Here is a 19,617-nt window from a genome sequence, read left to right as displayed (position 1 = left end):
TAAGTTATTATAACCTGACCTAATTATACGGCTAGACTCAACCTCGGCACGGCGATACTATATCTCGAGGTGCTTATAAAAACTAGTATTAAGGCTTACCCTACCGGTTAGCGCTAACGAATTTACTTATAATAATAAACCTCGCTATACCGTTATAATACTACGATAATTAACACTATAATAATTAATACTACGGTAATAATACGATAAAGCTAGCTAGTTATAAGTAAGTAAAAGTAAATAAAGTAATATAAATAACTAGAAATAAATTATATAATAATAAAAATAAAACGTAGCTTAATAAAATTATACTAAATAACTTAATTATAATTATTAAATAATATTAAATATAATTAATAAAAATTACTAAATAAACGTAATTAATAAAAAAAGGATTAAATATATAATAACGAATATTCCTATATATTTTATATAAATACTCTTTATTTTAATAATTAATTTAAGTATTAATCTTAATTTATTAATAAAATAAACCGCCTTAATAATTTTATTATATAAATACCTTTACTTAATTCTTTATTAATACGTTATAACCCGGTTATTATATATTATATTAATAAAAGTGTTACTTTTATTACACGTTGAAATACTTTTTTATATTATTAATATAAACTTTTATAAGTTTTACTAAGTTTTTTTTAAAACTTAAATAATATTCGTTATACTTTAATCGCTTTTATTCTTACGAGTTATTATTTAAACCTTCGAATAATAGCTCTATAAGAACTATATTTATACCTAGCCCTAATAATATTATCTGTTAAAGAAAAATCCCTATCGCTACCCCTAGCACCTCTTAGCGAGACCCCGCTATAAATATTAATAGTAACGATAGTAATAATAACTTTAAACTATAAGCGCTAATTAAACGAATTAAAGAACTCGAATAAAAGAAGGTTAATTATTAATATTATTACGCTAAGCTTAAAAGAAAACGTAACGAGCTCTTTATTAAAAGTACTTTAAAATAAATACCTTATAATATTAATAAGTTATATAAAAAAAGTATATCTTTTTTATATAATTATTAATATTATATAAACCTTTATTATATTTAAAAAAGGTATAAAAATTACTATATTAATATTATTTAACGAAATAAGCGGAAATTTCTAAAGTTTCTTTATTTAAATTAAACCTTATTAATAATTTTATAAAAGAACGTTTTAAAACGTTACTTAATAAATTATTTACGTTACTTTATTTTTTAAAAATTAAATATTCGCTTAGTTCGAACTTTATTTAAATTAAATTATAAAAAATAACGTATCCCATAAGCGAATGTCCCATTCTTTTATACCCTTTTTAATAAAATATAAGTTAATTTCATTACAACGTATTTAAAATATTAAAATTAATTAGAATCCTTATTTCTAAATACTTCTATATTATTCTGATAAGTACGCGTATTATACCCGGGCTCTCCGCAGATTTTATAGCGTTATAAACGTGTTCTAAATATCCTTATATAACTACTCCTCTGACGCGATTCGTTTTATAATTATTTATTAACGTCCCTTTAAAACTATAAATCTTTTCTAGCTTATATACGAAATAATCCTCCATTTTATAATCGTTTCTTTTTTGTACGGCGGCGCCGGTTAAACATTTTATTTACTTTTCGAAATATCGCGTTCTTACCTTTTAAAAAAGTAACTCGGTATATAATATACGTTATAACTTTTATAATCTAGTTAAAACTAGTTAAAATAAATATCGAAAAGCTATTTTAATACCGTATAATACGGTTTCGAATATATTCGTTTAGGATTAAACTTTAATCGGGTTATTTAAAGTTTTTAATTCTTAAGAAAGAGGTAGGCCAGAAAATATCCCCAGAAGTATTAAAATATATAGCTTTATATCTAATTATAAAATAATATATTCCGGATTATACAGGATAAGTCCTATCTTTCGAAAGCTTCCTCGTATATTCGAAATAGTGAAAATCGCTTGGAACGCTTTTAAAAACGTTAGTAAGAAGTTTTCCTTTAAAATATAGGTAATATACGCCCGTATAAAATATTTAATTTCTTTTCCGTACGCCCTTTTTAATGTACGAAAATAGCCGATATTAAAAGGTTAAAGCTTATATAATAAATGAGAAGGTATATAGAGTGTAATAATCGAGTTCTTTTTATAATAAAGTTCGAAAATTATCGAGTAATAGTTTTCGTAGCCGTTTAGGATTAAAAGGCGATAACGACCCTTTATATAAAACCTAATATATTAATTAAAATATCGAATCTAGTCCTCGCCTTTTTTATTCGTGATTTAATTATTTTTAATAATTACGATTACCTAATTTTTCGGTAATAATCTATTTTTATATTAAAAAAAAAGTACGTTTTCCCGGTAAAAATAATATACGGAGGGATGGCGTAACCGTGTAATCCGACGCCTTAAATAATTATAACTTATTCCCGATTCCTTTACTACATTACCCTAAGCTTTCTGCGTTAATCGGAAATGGTTACGATTATTTCGGACGAGATTTAACCTATAAAAAAGCCGGTCTCGTTAAAGTTATAGATATCCTCCTTTTAAATCTTATATTTATAAATTATATTCCGTATAAAGGTAAATTATATATAATACGCGTCGGGATTTTTGTAAAAGATTTTTTAATAATTAATTCTTCGATTAAAACATATCTAGAGGTCTAATTATTATCGTATAAAGTTAAAAGCTTAATTAACGCCGACGCGTCCCGCGTTATGTAAACTAAATAATCGATTCGTTATATTTTTTATATTATTTAATCGGGGAAAAAACGATCGCGTATTTAAATTAATAATATATCGAATAATCGTATCTTTTTTAGAATTTAGAAGTTTTCGAGAATTTGTAAATATTTCGCGTCGTGTAGGTTAATTATTTCGTTTATATTATAAAGTTTTTAATAAGACGTAATAGATTAATACAGCTTTTCGTATATTTAAAATTAAGTTTTTTTAAAACGCTTAAAGCGCTAAAATTATATTACTCTCTTTTTAAAGTTATAATATTTTCGGACGTAAAAGAATATAAAAAAAGGTTAAGGCTATAAAGAAATTTATAAAAATAAGACATTCGCTTATGTAGGATATTCGCTTATAGGATACGTTAATTAGTAAGTTAAAATATATCGTATAGAGGCGTAATGAATTTTCGAAAACTACGACGAATTTAAATAACCTTTTAAGTCACTTTTTTAAAACCTTAATAAAAAACGATAAGTAGAAAAAGAACTCGAAACTTTTAAATAAAAAAGATTAACCGTTTTTTATACTATTAAATTCCGACGTATTATAGCTTAACTAAATTATATCGAAGCTATAAAAATTATAATATATTATCGAAAATTATATTAGAATAGCAAGAACTAAGGTTTTTTATATTACTTTAAAAAAGGTACTATATACCTATGCGTACGAGCCCTTTTTTTATTTTATTAAAAAGGGTATACGATACCTCTCGTGATTAATATTAGAAATAGATATAAATAAAAGAATATAATAATATAACCTCGATTAAACCCGGAACCTACTTATATATATATACGAAAGCTTATTTAATATTAATTAATAATTACTTATAATAATTATAAATTAATAAAAGTAAAGAGACGGTTTTACGCCCTTATCGATATAAAGGCGACCGTGTTAAAAAGCCCTAAAAATTTCCGCCCGTTAGAAATACGAAAAAAGAGCCGAACTAAATTAACCGTATAAAAAGGAACCCTTTTTCCCGAATATATATTATAAAAAAGAGACTAGGTTTCGAATTATATACGAAATTAATTAAATTATATATAATTATATATTTATATAACTTTATTATTCGATTTATAAAATAATAACCCTTATTAAAATAAATTTAATTATAGTCGGCGAATTAAAACTAAACCCGGACGTATTAAACTTAAGTAAATTAATAACTTTAAACCCTAAACTATCTAAGTATAAAAAGGTTTCTTAAAATATTAAAATATTTTTAATAATTTAAAAAAAAAATAGTAACCTCGCTTTTTAAAAATTCGAACTTTTAAATATATTTTTAAAAAAAAACTAGTACTTAAACTATTTATAATATATTTTATATAATACTATTTAAAATACTATATATTAAAAATAAAAGAGACCACTTTTTAAAAATCGTTTATTACCGAGTTTAATAAATAAATTAAGTATTAATTCGGTTAAATTAATTATACGTTTTAAAAAAAAAACTCTTTAATTATTTTAAATAATACGGAATTAATATATTAATTAACGGATTTTTTAAAACTAAGCTTATAAGCTTAATATTACCGGCCGCTTTTACATATTAATAGGACCGATTAATAAAACTAACTTCGGAAACTCGAAAAGAGGATATTCTATACTCTTCTCGAGAATAAATAATCGAATAACCGCCGCCTAAGCTAAAGACACCCGGTCTCTATACGAAATAATCGTCCGCGGTACTACGGGACACTTTAGGCCCGACGTTTAAACCTAGATTTAGAAGTATTTAAACGTCGTAAGATATCGTCCTTTTTTTTTTAATTCCGGTACCGCCGGACTAAACCGTACGATTATCTAGTTTAATATACGTTATAAAATACGATATCCTTTTAAGCCGAGCTATTTATAATAATAAAATCGATTAAAATAAAGTCGTTACTTTTTTAAAAATATAAAAAAAAGAATTATATTAATAAACCGTATAATATCTTTTATAATAAAATACGAATATTTATTAAAATATATTAACGGCTAAATATATTAACGGCTAAATATATTAAAAGATTAATATTATATAATCTTTTCGAATATTTTTTCCGGCCGTGCGGAGGTACTCTATTTTAATTATATCGGACTCGAATAGAAATAAAACGAAATATATTACTTTATAGACTCGCACTTTAATATAATAATAAACTACGAATAATATTTTATAAATTAGATAATAACCTTTTTCGTATAAATAAAAAATAAAAATGTTAAAAAATAACTTATCGAAGTTTTAAAAATCCTGCTAAATAAGCTTTAACTCGTATAACGAGCCTTTAGAAAAGGATTCGAAAAAGAGATCGCTCTCTATACCTTAATCGTATAAACCTACCGAGGAGTTCCGGAACTTATACCGGCCCTTATTAATTAAAAGCTAATATACGAAGCGCTATTCTCGGACTTTTACGTATCGCTAAGTATAATAGCGGACTAAAAGCTCTTAAAACGATATATAATAAAGGAATTATATCGAAACCCGGCTACGAATATATACTTAACCGATAAACGGTTTATAAATAACCGTATAAAAGGAAATAAACTAGCTTATAAAAATAAATTATTATATAATAATTAAGTATTAAAATAAAATAGAAATTAATAATTTATAAATACTTTTTAACTTAAGTTATTATATAAAAACCGGTAATTTAATTAAAAAACCTGCTAAATTTACTATAAATAAAGCTATTAATTAATAAACTACTTAATTAAAAAACGAACTTATATAATAATTTAATACCTTTAAATATAAAATAACGTTAAATAAGAACTCTTTACTTAGAATAAATACGAAAATTTCGTCCGAAATTAAAAAAAGAAAAAAGAGGAGCTAAAAAATAACGAAAAGAAGTACGACTATTCTAATTTAGAAAACGTATAATAAAACATTATTTATTTAATAAACGCCGCGTTTTATTACTAGTTTATTAATAAGGATATTTATTTTTTAAAAGTTACCGTATAAGCCGATTAATTTAACCTTAATAGCTCGTATAACTAAACTTATTAAAAAAAGTTTTAAAATATCGGCGCCGCTTTATTTTTAATAATTAAAAAGCTTTAAATAAAAACTTACGTATAGAAAAACTTAAACGTATAAATTAATTAAACTTTAAAAAACGTCAAAATTAAATTCGGAAATTTAAAACCTATTTTATTAATTAAAATAATTAAGTATTATATTTTAAATGTTATAACTCTTTTCCTATTTTTATTATATAATATTAACCGGTTTAAAGCGTATTATAATAATATTTTTAATCTTATTATATAAAAAAATAACGAAATATTACTTATAATTAATAAATAAGGACACTCGTTTTTTAATACCGGCCGTATAGAAACGACGTTATATTTTACCGAAAAACAGCTTCGACACCTTTACCGACGATTTAGACACCCTTCTATAAAGAAGTTTTATACTCTTTTTAAAAACGCCGGCCATAACGATATCGACTTTATTATTCTTGACGAGATTTAAAAGTTCTATTCTTAATATTAATTATATAATCCGGCGTTATAAAGATTTAAATTCTCGTTATAAAATAAATACGACTTTAATTACGAAATTATTATAAACGTTATTTATATTAACGAATAAAACGTACTTTATATAATCGATTCGAATACGTTTTTTTAAACGGTTATATTCCTATACTCGCTTAATGTATAAAATATTAAAAATATCCTCTATAAATATTAAATATACGTATACTAGGGACCCTTTAATTATATCTCGTACGATCCGGGTATACACTTTTAAAAAGAATTTCGAAACTACGTATAAATAATAAGAATTATTTATAAATAAATACTTATTAAAACTTATTAAGTAATAAATAAGGTTAAACGAATATATGTTTTATTATATAAAACCTTTAATATTTTATAAAAAGATCTCGGTTATCGAATAAATATCGAAATAATGCTTTAAATAGCTATTAAAGCTTTAAATAATTCGGCTGGCCTTAACGGCTTAATACTTACCTTACTCGTATTTAAAATATACCCTCGTATCAATAGGAACTTATTACCGTTACTAGAGATTTAAGTACGAAAAAAAGCCGTACGGAAAGTAATAAAGATACTTCGAAAGATACGTATAAATATAGATATTTATCGAACTTTAAATACTTGAAACGAACCGGCTATTTATAATATTTTAATACTCTCGCTCCGAAATAAAGTCTTAATTTAATAAAAAAAAGGAGCATAAACTAAACTATATAAAATAATAATTATTAAAAACCGTACGATCCGGGTAGATACCCCGGACAACTTAAAAGCCTTTCGAATAACTTAAATCAAGCCGTACTACTGGGAAAAGGCCGGAGAACCGCACGACGAGCCGGATATATAACCAGATCTAGAATAGCCGGTAAATATCTTAAATACTGAACCGATAGCCGAGGAAATTACGGTAATTTTTATACGACGTAGCCGGGGACAACCTAGAAAATATCTACTCCGGAACGTTTTAACCGCCGTATTTTTTACTTAAAAAAATAAGAAAATTACGACTTAATAATTAAGCTTTAATAAAACGGCGTTATTACCTCGTTTAGATATCTATTTTAAGAGTCCGACGCGGAGGAGATTAATAATCTCGCCGTATAAAGAGTCTTCGAATTTATTCGATTCGACCCGGTAAGCACACCGGCCGGAAAATCTTTAAAATACGGCTCGTATAAAAGATTAAGGGTAAAACTACGAAGCTATAGGAGAAGTTGAAGCTTATAATATAAGGCTATAAAAATATAAAAAAGGAAGCTATTTTAACTTAATTATTAATAATTTAAAGGATAAATTAAAAACTCTTATTAGCTTTTAAACCGACCTTAATTCGAAACTTTAATATATAAAGTAAGCTATGCGATATTATATAAGCGTATATTTAATCGTATAATAAATTAAACCGACTAGTTTACACACGTTTATTAATAAAGCTAAAAATTTAATATCTCGAAAAGACGCTATTTTAAATCGTATTACCTTTATATAGACTAATAAAGTTAAAATTTTACTAGTTTAAAACGTATTATAATTATTACGTATAAAATTTAAAAATAATAATCTTAACGTATAACGCCTACTTATTATTTATTACGAACGGACCGGATACTTTCGATATTATAATAATATAAACCGACGATATATTTAGCTTTATTATAGCCCTTTTTTTCTTAAAAAGAGGGAGAAAAGCTAACAGAGTAACGATTTCGTATAAAGCCGAAAAACATCCTGACCGAAAATATACCGATAGAATTTAACGGAGGCAAGATTCGATTAAAATTATATAATATCCTTTTAAATAAAAAAAACAAGCTAACTAATTAAAACCTATCGACTCGAAGGTTATTAATAAAGATTAGTAATACATCTTTTAACGAGTAAAAAAAATATACTTAATATTTATCTATTAATTAAAAATAGCGTATAACTTATTTATTATTATTTAAATATAAACCTTAAAAAATAAAGATATTAAGAGCTTAAATAAGCGTATTAAATAATAAATTTAAAACTCGATACGCGGCTTAAAACATATCTCGCTTAACTTTTATTATATAAAGATATATATTCTTATTAACGGCTTATTTATAAATAACGAGGATTTAATTTTTTAATTTAAATACTTAATCTTATTAAGTTAAGAAATAAATCGTACGAAAGACTAGTTTAAGATTTAAAGTAATATTATTTATTAGAGTTTAATAAAATATAAAAGAGCTATACGAAGCGTGTTAATTAATAAATTATATGGTACGATTTTTAATATAAATAACGATATCGTACTAAGTACTACGTTTAAAAGAATTATACGAACCTTTAAATTTTAAAATATATTAATAATCTTTTATATAAATTCGAAATCCTTTTATAATTACTTAATTAAATTAGATATAATAAATAAAAAACGGCTTATAATCGATATTATATTCTTTTAAAAATCGTACGAAAAAAAAAGAGATCTTATAAATCTATTATATCGATAATAAAGATAATTTAATAAACGCCTATACTAAGGTATTTTTAAATAAGGCCCTCGAGTAAGTAGTTTTAATAAATAGTTTTACTATACGTATAAAAGCGTATATTAAGAGGCTAGACCTACACGTCCTCGATAAAATATATTATATCGCGATATATAACGGCACCTTTATTATTATTACTATTTTTAAACTATTCTTTTTAATTTATAACGAGAAAAGATATACGTTAATATATAATAACTTTTTTTATTACCGTTATTATTATTAAACGATTAAAATAATTAATTAAAAGGATTTATTACTTAATAAAATTAATATTAAAAAGGTATAATATTAAAAAGGTATAATATTATTTATATAATTTAAATAAGTATTGAATACCGGATTAATATAACCTATTCGTACGAGACCCTTGAGAAGAGAAGGCCCGTATTTAAAAAAAGGAATAAGTTAATTTTATCGCTAAAATAAAAATTTATTAATATTAGAATAGCAGGAATTAAGGTTTTTTATATTATTTTAAAAAAGATATTATATATTTACGCGTACGAACCTCTTTTTATTTTATTAAAAGAGGTATATAATACCCTTTATAATTAATACTAAAGATAAATATAAATAAAAAAATATAGTAATATAATTTTAATTAAACTTAAAACTTATTTAATATGGATAATAAATTTATTAAAATAATTAATTAAAAAAGTTAATAAAATAAAGTAAAAAGTATATTATTTACTACTTAAAATAATATTAAATTATAATATTTAAACTAGTTTTTTAACTTTTATTAATTTTAAATAAAATATTAATTATATTAATTAATTAATAATACTTTTTTAAAAAATTATAATTAATTACTTAATATAAAAGTATTAATTAATTAAATAAAAAGTAATACTTCTTAAATTTATACTCTTAATATTATTAATTAATAGTATTAATATATAATAATAAACCCGTTTATATTTATTCGTTTTAACTATCTTTGCAGAATACATACCGACTTAGACCTTCTTAGTAGCCCATGTTGTAACCAGATCATTTAACAATGCATGTGCATCCCTATATCTTGGCCATCCCTTGTTTATGGCACTTAGAAGTAAACCAATGTTGGGCACGGTGAAAATAAGCTTTCCTCCGTATACATACCTCTCCATGTTGTACCTTTGACGGCCGCTTACCATTCCTAGAGGTTCAAAGATGCCCTTGATATTAGGAGAAAGCCGCATAACATTGACAGCATCTCCGTTATTCTTCAATATGTCTGGGAATCTAAGCGGCCAACTCCTATGTCGTTTCGTCGGGTCGCAATGATCGCCCTCGGAGCAATAGACTAGCCAAAGAGATTTCGATGGCGTGGTAACATCCATGACAACATGAAAGCCCGACCAGACAACGGGGACCATTATCTTAGGGTCACTTTCGAAGAAATGTCCCAGCGGAAGAACATAATGGGGCAGAGTCTCACCCTGCGGCGGAAGGGGCCATTGAACTTCCATCTCTAGGACGTGGTGAAGGTAAGCTCTTTCATCAGATGACTGGATGAGAAAATTGTCACTTTCGAAATATCCACGCTCTTCTCTCGACTTCTTAACGATAGGTGGGAATAGAGAGCTATTGGTGACAATGGAATATCTCACAGTTTTATACTTGAATAGCTCGATCTCGTAGAACATAAGAGACGCGTCCTTATATTGGACTATTCCCAGCGGAGGACGGAAGTCGAGGCTATCAAGCCAAGGAAAGTAGTGCCTTTCGAACACTTGGAGAGCACCATTACTCTCGATAATACCTTGACGGGTGTAATTCTTCGGGTCTTGAGGGTTCCTGGAGCCCGCATCCCTTGAGGCCGGGGGTACATCCGGGCGTTCTTGTACGTCGCCTGATTCCGCATCGAGATTGGCCTGGACTTGTGCAACCTGAACTGCAGCGAGCTGTTCTCCTTCCGCAGCCAGCTCAGCCAGATGGCCTAATTCCTGGAGGCATTTCGCCATGGCGGAGAGTGCCTGGTGTACCTTGGTGTCGCGTTGAGTTGTCTTGCGATCTATGGCATCGAATCGTGCTTGTATCGTGTCTTTCAGGTTGGCGATTTCCTTGCGAGCCACCTCATCAAGTGCAATCTTGCTGCTATTGGCCTCCACTTGTTGATGGATCAATTTCTCATTGTCTGCAAGTTTCTCATCGTGCTGGCTCAGCCGTTCGTCAAATCCGCCGTGTGCATTGAGAACAGCGTACAAGCTCTTGCCCTGCTTTGTGATCTCTGCATCATGTCTGCGGACGTGGTTCGGGATGCTGTCGGTGATGAGCCTGCCGTCTTCCGTGACAAATGTCTGGGAAGTACACTCGTCCGTCTGCGTCTTGCCGAAGTTGTTGCCAAGGCTTGCCTGGAAAGCGTTGGCAATGCTGTGGTTCGAGCCGTTGTCGTACTTGTTGCTGGTGCTTTCCTGAGAAAATTGGGCAATGCGCTGGAGCTTGTTCGAGCCGTTGTTGGCAGGTCCCTCGTGAGGGCGCTTGTGGGCGGTATTGGAACTGCTAGGGTCCGCCATCTTCGTAGGTGGTTGCTGGTGTAGATGTCGTCAGTAAAGGTAGTACTTGCGCAATGGTGTGTTGTTGTTACCCACTTGGCAGAGGTGAATCCAGAAAGTGTCAGACAGAAGGCAGCAGGCGCGGTGAGGCAACTGAGCTTAGAGTATCCGAAATCCCGTAAATAAGAGTTATGGATGAGAAACGCCAGGCCAGCCAGTCAAATAATCACGATGTTTATTTGATTGGAATAGCGGCAGAGGAAGAACGCCTGCAGCGTGTCAAACGCAAGAATTCCCAAAGGAAAATGACAAGTTCGCGCCGCAAGGCCAACTTGAACCAAATTCTGTTGGGATCTCCGTGACCTTGTGTGGAAAAAAGTGTTGTGGGAGGTGTAGAGAAAAAGACGAAGGGATTGTGTGTTTGTGTGTGATGGGTAAGTGACAGAGGCGAAGAACTTGTGTATGTACTTACCAGAAGCCGATTTGGTGGCAGTTCATCGATTCATCCAAACAAATGGACTTAACACCTTGTGGATGTTTAGAAGACGATTTAATTGGATCGAACGCTTAGAATAGCTTCAACCCGTAGACCTTGATGTCGCCTTGACTCGGTGAAAATGTGAGAACGAGGTGGGTGGCAGGTGTTCACGGCAACTTGGATTGTGGATGACAGAGGTCGGCTGTGCTGTTACGCTTGAGGAATTGGGGAAAAGCCCAAATTCCCACTGGGTTGAGGATGGGAAAATAAGGCCTAACTCATCAAAACATATAGGTGCTACGGGAAGGAAAGCCAAGTCAAGAGGCCTGCCTCCACTGGGGATATTGGGAGAGAGGATTCACGGTAGGTAGGTAGAGAAGTGTCATTCAACACAAGTTGCTATTTAAAACCACCTGCAGCTACTACGAAGCCCAAGGCACACCAGCTTGGCTTCCTATGTTTACAATGCTTTCGCCCAAGAACGAACCAACACCTGATATCAAGTATTATACATTACAGTCCAGCGACGTACGCATCAACGACAACTGTACATCCATCTCTACTCAGAACTCATGTGGTCCCATCGCGTTTTTTTCTTAGTGAGCACCAGGGACGATCTTGTACTTGACGATGCTCTTGTACTTCTCCCAGTCCTCGCCGTACTTGCGCGCGCACTTCTCGTCGTCGCGGCCGTCGCGGTGGATCAGCAGGACGGCGAAGTAGAGGATGTAGAAGTACGTGAAGACCATGCCCCAGTACTTGGCCGGGCCCTGGACGACCTCGCGCCCGTCGAGCATGGTGACGGCGCCCGGCACGGCCGAGCCCGCGTTCAGGATCACGTAGCCCGAGAAGCCCGTCGGCAGCGAGTAGGGCCACGACTGCAGCCAGTCGCCGAAGTAGTTGATGTGGCGCGCGACGCCCCACCAGCCCGACGTCATGAGGCGCGTGCCCGTCTTGGTCTCGATGTAGCGGATGTGCGAGACGCGGTAGTCGTTGGGGTCCGTGCGGAACATGTTCTTCTGGCTGTTGCTGAGGCGGAAGATGGCCAGGCCCACCGCAAGGATCACCGACACGGCCGCGGTGCCGAGCCAGCCCATGGACAGCGGGTAGGTGGCCAGGTACCGGGTCTGGGTCGAGTACATGAAGGGGACCCAGCAGAGGTCACCAAAGGCCAGCATGAAGCCGAAGCCGTCGGTGGTGATGTCCATGGTCGTCAGCACGGCGGGCTCCATGTACTGGCCGTCGAGGACGTAGAGGGCCTGGACGACGGTGATGAAGACGATGCTGTCCGTCACGTAGCCGTAGTTGCGGTACTGCTTGGCGACGAAGGCGCAGTTCATCAGGATCCAGCCCAGCAAGCCCGGGCGCAGCTCGCAGAACTCCTTGATGTCGACCTCGCCGATCAGCGGCAGGGTGACGCGCGGGTTCAGCTCGCGGCCGATGTAGAAGTCGTAGATCAGGTTGCCCGTGCGGCCCCCGGCGGCGAGCTCGCGCTTCTCGGCGTTGCCCGCCTTGACGGAGAAGCTGCGGACGTAGACGAAGACGGCGAGCGCATAGGAGATGAGGATGTTGGCCGTGAGGAGCTGGACGAAGTTGTCGGCGATGAGGGTCCAGACGGGGAATTCGGCGCCCTGGGCGATGGCGCCGGCCAGGCAGGCCACGAGGGTGAACATGGACGAAGCAAAGCCTGGTTGGGTATAGGGTGTCAGCGCACACGGGTCAATTGTTGTGCAGACAGCGCGTTTTCTACTCACAGTTCATGCGGTACTTGAGTTTACCGCCGGAAGCCAATTCAGTGCCGTCTCCCACGCTAGCCGGGAGGACACGGTACAGAACGAGGGACAGGAGGTAGTAGGCCAGTGTCCAACCCGTAGCCTCCCAGCTTCCGAGCCCCCAGATGCCCTCGACGGGCCATCCCACTTCGGTCTTCAGTCTTTCGATCGACAGGTACTTCGGGTTCAGCAGCGACGGGGCGGGGCAGCCGGAGATGTCGTTGCAGGCGAAGGCGAAGAGGTTGAGGAGTATTGGCAAGCCGAAAGTAATGCCAGCAGCGCCGATTCTAGAGTTCACACAGGCGTTGGTCAGCTGATGTCGCCTATTTCTTTGCGCAACGCAATGCATCAGGACTGGCAGCAGGAAGTTTCGACTTACGGGCCACCAAACTCATACTTGTGGGCTGGCTGGGTCTGCTTGGCCTTGGAAGCCATCTTGTCAGGCAGCAGTCGTTGGCGATGGAGATTGAGGCTATCGTGATGTTGTCTCACGATTAGGTTGTGGAAAGAGGGAAGAAGTGGTGACGTTGCAGGAAAGCCAATGCACTTTAATCCTCTGCAGGGCTGGCTCTCCCCTTGCGTAATTGCGGTCGTCGAGCTACAATGCCGGCAAGCTTGGCTTCCGTGTGGCATGATCCCACCATTTTTCTGTCTAACTTGACCTCATTATCCATAGCGGGCCATAGCTCCTGTTATTCCAGCCCAATCCAGGCTGTTGATTGGCACAATGACGACGTGAAATGAAAGCAGTACGCGAGGTGGGAGCTAACCAACTGCTAGCGGTCCATCCAATACATTAGGTTAGCGACGTTGTGCATCAGGATAGTCAGTATACCACCTTTATGCAACCCAATCGTCAATCGAACCAAATGACCCCCAACTCATGTTTCATCGTCAGGAATGTATTTCACGGCACAGGCACTCCGTACTGCCCTCGCATTGGATGCATTGCCAAATGCTTCCCCATGGAGTTTTCGCTAGGCTCAAGGCTCAGACAGCTATATTAATGGAGATGATAAACCAATCAGACAGTATACACGTGCGCAGCTGACGGGCTCAATACGAATGCTGCGTCACCAGCCACCACGGCTTATGTGTTCATGTACCTGCCCTCAAACAGCAACGAACAGAGCACGGTCTGCTGTGCTGTAACCTAGTGCCTAAATTTACTCCAGAAGTCAGAAGCACGCTAATCCAGGTGGGCGGAAAGGACACCGCAACGACAATTGGGGGGCATTGCTGCTCTGGCTTGGTTTGCTCACTGCGTGTCTCGTAAGCTCTTGGTTTTTGCGGCATTGACTTCCGGTTTGTCACATTAACACGTATTCCTTCTCTTTGACGACTTCTCTTCATTTCATCCAGCTCTTTTCTGTCCTTACGTCTACTGTCGTATTCTTTCGGCAACTCAACGTTGAAAGGCTGCCTGCCTATCTTTATTAGTGCTCAACCAAGTCCGAATCGACTTCGGCCCCCCCCCCCCCTCCCCAGGCAACAAACACCACGATGCGGTCCATACTCTCATTCCCGCCCGCATTCCTCGCCCTCGTCTTTACCTTGACCGGCGCCTCCATCGCGGCCGACCCGGCGGAGAAGACGCCGACCACCACAGCCTGCACGGCCTCGACGACGGCAGGGTCGTTCTTCGACCTTCGGCCCGACATCGCCAAGAAGGCGAGCGGTGGTGCGTCGAAGCACCGTCGGCGCGGCGGCGCCCCGACAAGGATTACCACGCCCGCGGTTGGGACTACGGCTACAACTTCACACTGAACGTTTGCTCGCCGACCGTCGAGACCCCCGACGAGGTGAAGGACGTCGACCGGGACTCGTGGCAGAACATCAGCGCGTACTACACGTCCAGGAGCAACACCTACAGCCTCGGCGCGGCGTCGGGCGGCTTGACGACACGGGGGCGGAAGCTGGTGCTCCAGTACACGGGCGGCTCGCCCTGCGGCGCAAAGAGCGGCGGCAGCAGTTCGAAGCGAGATGCGCTCGGCAAGCGAGGCAGCCACGAGGGCGCGAGCTACAAGGACTACTCGGACGACGAGGCGACGGCCACGAGTTCGGTGCGCAGTGCGGCCGCGGCGGCGGCCAAGGCGACGGACGCCCCCCAACGCAGGAAGTCGGCGACCATCTCGTTCCTCTGCGACAGGGATCCGACCGCCACCACCGCGGCGGTCTCCTTCATCGGCGCCGACCCCGACGAGTGCGCCTACTTCTTCGAGATGCGCTCGCAACACGCCTGCGCCGGCGCGGTGCCTCACCAACCCGGCAGCGTGGGCCCCGGCTCGGTCTTTGCTATCATCATGCTGATCGCGGTTCTGGTCTACTTGGGAGGTGGTATCATGTACCAGCGCACCGTGGCCAACCAGCGGGGATGGCGCCAGCTGCCCAACTACACGCTCTGGTCAAACATTTGGAGCCACATCTCGGTACGTCGCTACTCTCCCACCAGCATTGGGCTTGCTGTATAACAAGCCAGTTACATTTTGACTAACACACATGCTTCTAAAACAGGACTTCTTCGTGATTGTGACTTCGTCATGCGCGCGCCTCCTGCCCAGCCGACGGGGCTACCATCACGTTTCCGGCTCGCCGACGACAGGGCGTTACAACCGGGATCGAGAGGCCGAGAACAGACTCATCGACCAGTACGATGAGGAGTGGGACGACTAATTACTTCGTAGAAGATGTACTTACTATTGTTTTTGGCTTGTGCCCGTTTGGGTCAAAGATGGGAGACAGAGAACATTACGGCCGTTTTATTTATAGATACCTAAGCAGAGCTGACTGAGCACTGGAATGTTAGCATGGGGGAGATAGTCTCGGCGTTCAGGTTTCATACATGAATATATTCCTCGTGGAAACATCTACTTTTATGTACAACCAATTAAGATCCGGCCACGAGCATCAGGAATCCAATGATGAACAAGCTGAAGGGTTTGGGTCAGGTGATTAATGCAGGGGATCAACGCTCCTGCCAGAACCAGAAGAAGGACCTCCTGCCTCATGCAGATATGTTAGGCAGCTGCGTCATTTGGGTGGGCCATTGATTGCAGCCATTTTCTCCAAAAAATAGAATTTGATGCTTCTCAGGTATCTATTACATTTGTTTCTCTGGTGTCTTCTGGACAATCATAAGGATATCTGATCCTTTCGTCGCAATCGGACTCAAGTGCCAGAAACAATGACCTTTCCCCAGCCACCATCGTTTCCTTCAAATCTTTGACACAATCGAAGTCCTCGCTTCAAAGCGTTACTTTAATCGGCCTTCAGCTTTTCTGTCATCTGAGTCAGAGTTGCCAAGGATGCAACCCAAGGTATGGATTTGACATGGGCTTAGTTATCGAACCACGAACTGATTGGTGGCTTTGATTTTGCAGTAATGGTCCAACAGCCACTTTAGTCTTGGTGGCATTGCACTACCTATTGGCGTTGGATTCTCTGTCACCTCGCCCGTCCAACAACATAACCAAGCAAGTGCCGATATGTTTCAATTTTACTATCCCAGTTACGACGTGACTTACATAATCAGCAGAAAAGGACCGATGATACTGGCAAGACTGCCACAGCATTCGTACATGAACTGTAAGCACTACGCAAATATCCAGTACGGGAACTAAAGGAAAGTACATCGCTTATCTTGGTGTTGTGGAGATGGCAACCACCAGGGCTGGCTCGCTTGGCTTGGGTTATAGCGTCATTCCAGTATTGGGTTGACGCCGGCTCTCGTGAAGGTGTTGTGGGTGGACTCCGCCGCCCCCATCTTCCAAGGGCTAATGAATTCCGACATTTATCAACCCGTCCCCCCCATCCCCCCCCCCACCCCCCCAGCATCTGACGGATAGGGCTGAAGAATTCACAGCGGGGAGCAAGCAAACGATGCAAACCTTACTCTTGGCCGTTTTCCTGCCTACATGAACACGCCGACGCCATGTCGATGAGTGTTGCCGATCCGCTGGCCCACCGGGGCAAGTTGGCCTGGGCCAATGAAGCCGATTGGAGCGAACACCGCGAGACAATCACTAGACTCTATTGGGACGAGAACAAACCACTCAAAGAGGTTTCAACCATCATGAAAGAAGAACATGGCTTCCACGCAACGTAAGCTCTTCATGGCCGTTTCAGTTTGGAGGTCCCGCGAAACTGATGGTTCGACAGAGATCGAATGTTCAAGGTCGGTACAGATGATTGACCTGCCCCTGCATGCGTGACTGAACAAGCCAGACCAACACGCTGTATACACCCTCTCACAGTCTATTGCTCTCACAATGACAGGAAGAATCCGTACTAACCTCTGTATCCACAGATGCGGTTCTCAGCATGGGGGTTACATAAGAACCTCAAGAAGCAGGATCTCCAGAAAATAGCTTCCGAGGCATACTTGAGCAAGAAGCCAAAGCTACCAGTCATACGCGGTCGCCAGCTCGGTTCCCGACGACTTCAGCAGCGCCTACAGAGGGCTAATGCGACTTCAAAGCATCAGCTTCAGAGCGCCAGTAGCAGTCAAGTCTTGCAGTGCATACGGCTAGCCTCCCCCGGAAGCGCTGGCGCGGCAGAGAAGAGTATACAGGCCATGCTTGAGTATACGGAATCTCGCTTCGGGACCCGCGCCTGGCACGTGGAGGGCGAGTATGATTTCGACGCGGATTCAGGAAACGCCTGGTGGTTAAATATCAAAACCGCTCAAGGCGACATCCAGAACGGCAAATTCACTGCCAGAGGCTTCAAACTACTCAATGGGTTGTTCGCGGATTATGGCCAATTGATCCAGGAACAGCATCCCCAAACAATACTGGCGACAATCGCGGGCTACGCTACGCTATCCAGGGTCGACTCGGCGCTGGGCGAATCACTGCTCAACTATATTGCCGGGCTAACCAGCATCAAGCTTGGCGCCACGCACCCGTATACTCGGATCTGGAAGAACCTGCGAGACACGAGAGCCGCACAACATACCGTCAGTACGCTTGTTAACGCGCACTTTGACGTCATAGCGATCCACGCGCCGGGAAACAACCGGTTCCGGCTCGCGTCTCTAATCCAGATCCTCGCGTCGTTGCAGGCGGCGCGCATGATATCGTTCGAGAGCACGTACGCGGCGCTGTCCGAGATCGCCAACTCCGCGCCGTCGCGATCGATTCCCAAGCCCACCAAGAAGCTGGAAGAGGAGGATGAGGGGACGCCGACGCCGACGCAACCGGACGCCTTCTGGCATCAGCTGGCGCAGCGGTACCTGTGCAAGTTCCTGCTGGAATCCGGGCGCCCCCACGAGGCCGAGCACAGCATGCTGGCCATGGAGGCGTCGCACATGGCCTCGGGCAGCGACACGGACCACGTCGCGTACCTGCAGATCAAGGTGCTCGTCACGGCCGCGCTAGGGCGGACGGCCGAGTCCGAGGCCACGTGCCGCCCTCGCCTACGACGTCACGCGGCGCGGCCGCACGCTGCACACCGAGTACCTATTGGACAACGCGGCCACCATGCTCGAGGAGTCGTACCGGGGCCGCGGCGACCACGCGGCGGCGGACGCGTTCCGGACCGAGTGTGAGAGCCATTACGACGAGATGCTGGCCCAGGGGATTATCGACCGGGCGGCGTGGGCGAGGTTGACGAGGGGTCGGGCCATGGTGGGAGGGGGAGAGGGGGAGGAAGAAGAGGCGGCGGTAAGGGGGTTTGGCGGGACTGCGGAGGAAGCAGGCGACGACGACACGGAGACCTGACTGGAACTGATGAAGGTTGGGATGTACATGCAGGGGATGTGCCACGATAGGATCGATTCGAGAATCTGTAAAAACATGCCATTATACCCTACGTACGCTTCCGGAGTCAACCTGGCAAAAGCTTGGTACCGAGTAAAGGCAATATACCCCACATGGTGGCCAAGCGCTGTTGGTCTTGGGCCATATTCCACTCCATGAGGATGGCACCATCAGTAGACCCTCTACAGCGAGCATGAGATCTTGGATCTCGACTGAACCAGTCCCCAGTCACTTCCCAACCTGCACCATGACTTTGGGGTCGTGCCTATCGGAGAAGTACTGTTTGTCGATGGTTAACAAGGACTCGTGC

General features: G+C 39.2%; 4 protein-coding genes across 4 annotated transcripts; 2 read left to right on the top strand and 2 right to left on the bottom strand.

Annotated features, from left to right (window-relative positions):
* Window positions 1–9,815: 9,815 nt before the first annotated feature.
* On the bottom strand, window positions 9,816–11,319 carry PG994_009935 (uncharacterized protein; the record flags this gene model as incomplete). Its single annotated transcript, XM_066861344.1, has 2 exons — window positions 9,816–9,852; window positions 9,923–11,319. The coding sequence occupies 2 exons, from the start codon at window positions 11,317–11,319 to the stop codon at window positions 9,816–9,818; spliced, it is 1,434 nt and encodes a 477-aa protein (XP_066710454.1).
* Window positions 11,320–12,372: 1,053 nt separating this feature from the next.
* On the bottom strand, window positions 12,373–13,983 carry PG994_009934 (uncharacterized protein; the record flags this gene model as incomplete). The annotated part of the gene is made up of 3 exons (XM_066861343.1): window positions 12,373–13,463; window positions 13,531–13,835; window positions 13,928–13,983. The coding sequence occupies 3 exons, from the start codon at window positions 13,981–13,983 to the stop codon at window positions 12,373–12,375; spliced, it is 1,452 nt and encodes a 483-aa protein (XP_066710453.1).
* A 1,068-nt stretch (window positions 13,984–15,051) lies between these two features.
* On the top strand, window positions 15,052–16,221 carry PG994_009933 (uncharacterized protein; the record flags this gene model as incomplete). The annotated part of the gene is made up of 3 exons (XM_066861342.1): window positions 15,052–15,285; window positions 15,339–15,977; window positions 16,063–16,221. The coding sequence occupies 3 exons, from the start codon at window positions 15,052–15,054 to the stop codon at window positions 16,219–16,221; spliced, it is 1,032 nt and encodes a 343-aa protein (XP_066710452.1).
* Window positions 16,222–17,479: 1,258 nt separating this feature from the next.
* PG994_009932 (uncharacterized protein) lies at window positions 17,480–19,268 on the top strand (the record flags this gene model as incomplete). Its single annotated transcript, XM_066861341.1, has 4 exons — window positions 17,480–17,649; window positions 17,707–17,722; window positions 17,855–18,904; window positions 18,927–19,268. The coding sequence occupies 4 exons, from the start codon at window positions 17,480–17,482 to the stop codon at window positions 19,266–19,268; spliced, it is 1,578 nt and encodes a 525-aa protein (XP_066710451.1).
* Window positions 19,269–19,617: the final 349 nt, after the last annotated feature.

The sequence above is a fragment of the Apiospora phragmitis genome (assembly GCF_038363925.1).
Source record: "Apiospora phragmitis strain CBS 135458 chromosome Unknown utg000010l:1.0-9815664.0:1.0-9183399.0, whole genome shotgun sequence".
Lineage (NCBI taxonomy): Eukaryota > Fungi > Ascomycota > Sordariomycetes > Amphisphaeriales > Apiosporaceae > Apiospora > Apiospora phragmitis.
The sequence above is the reverse complement of the archived record's forward strand: the minus strand, read 5'-3'. Positions and strand labels throughout refer to the sequence as shown.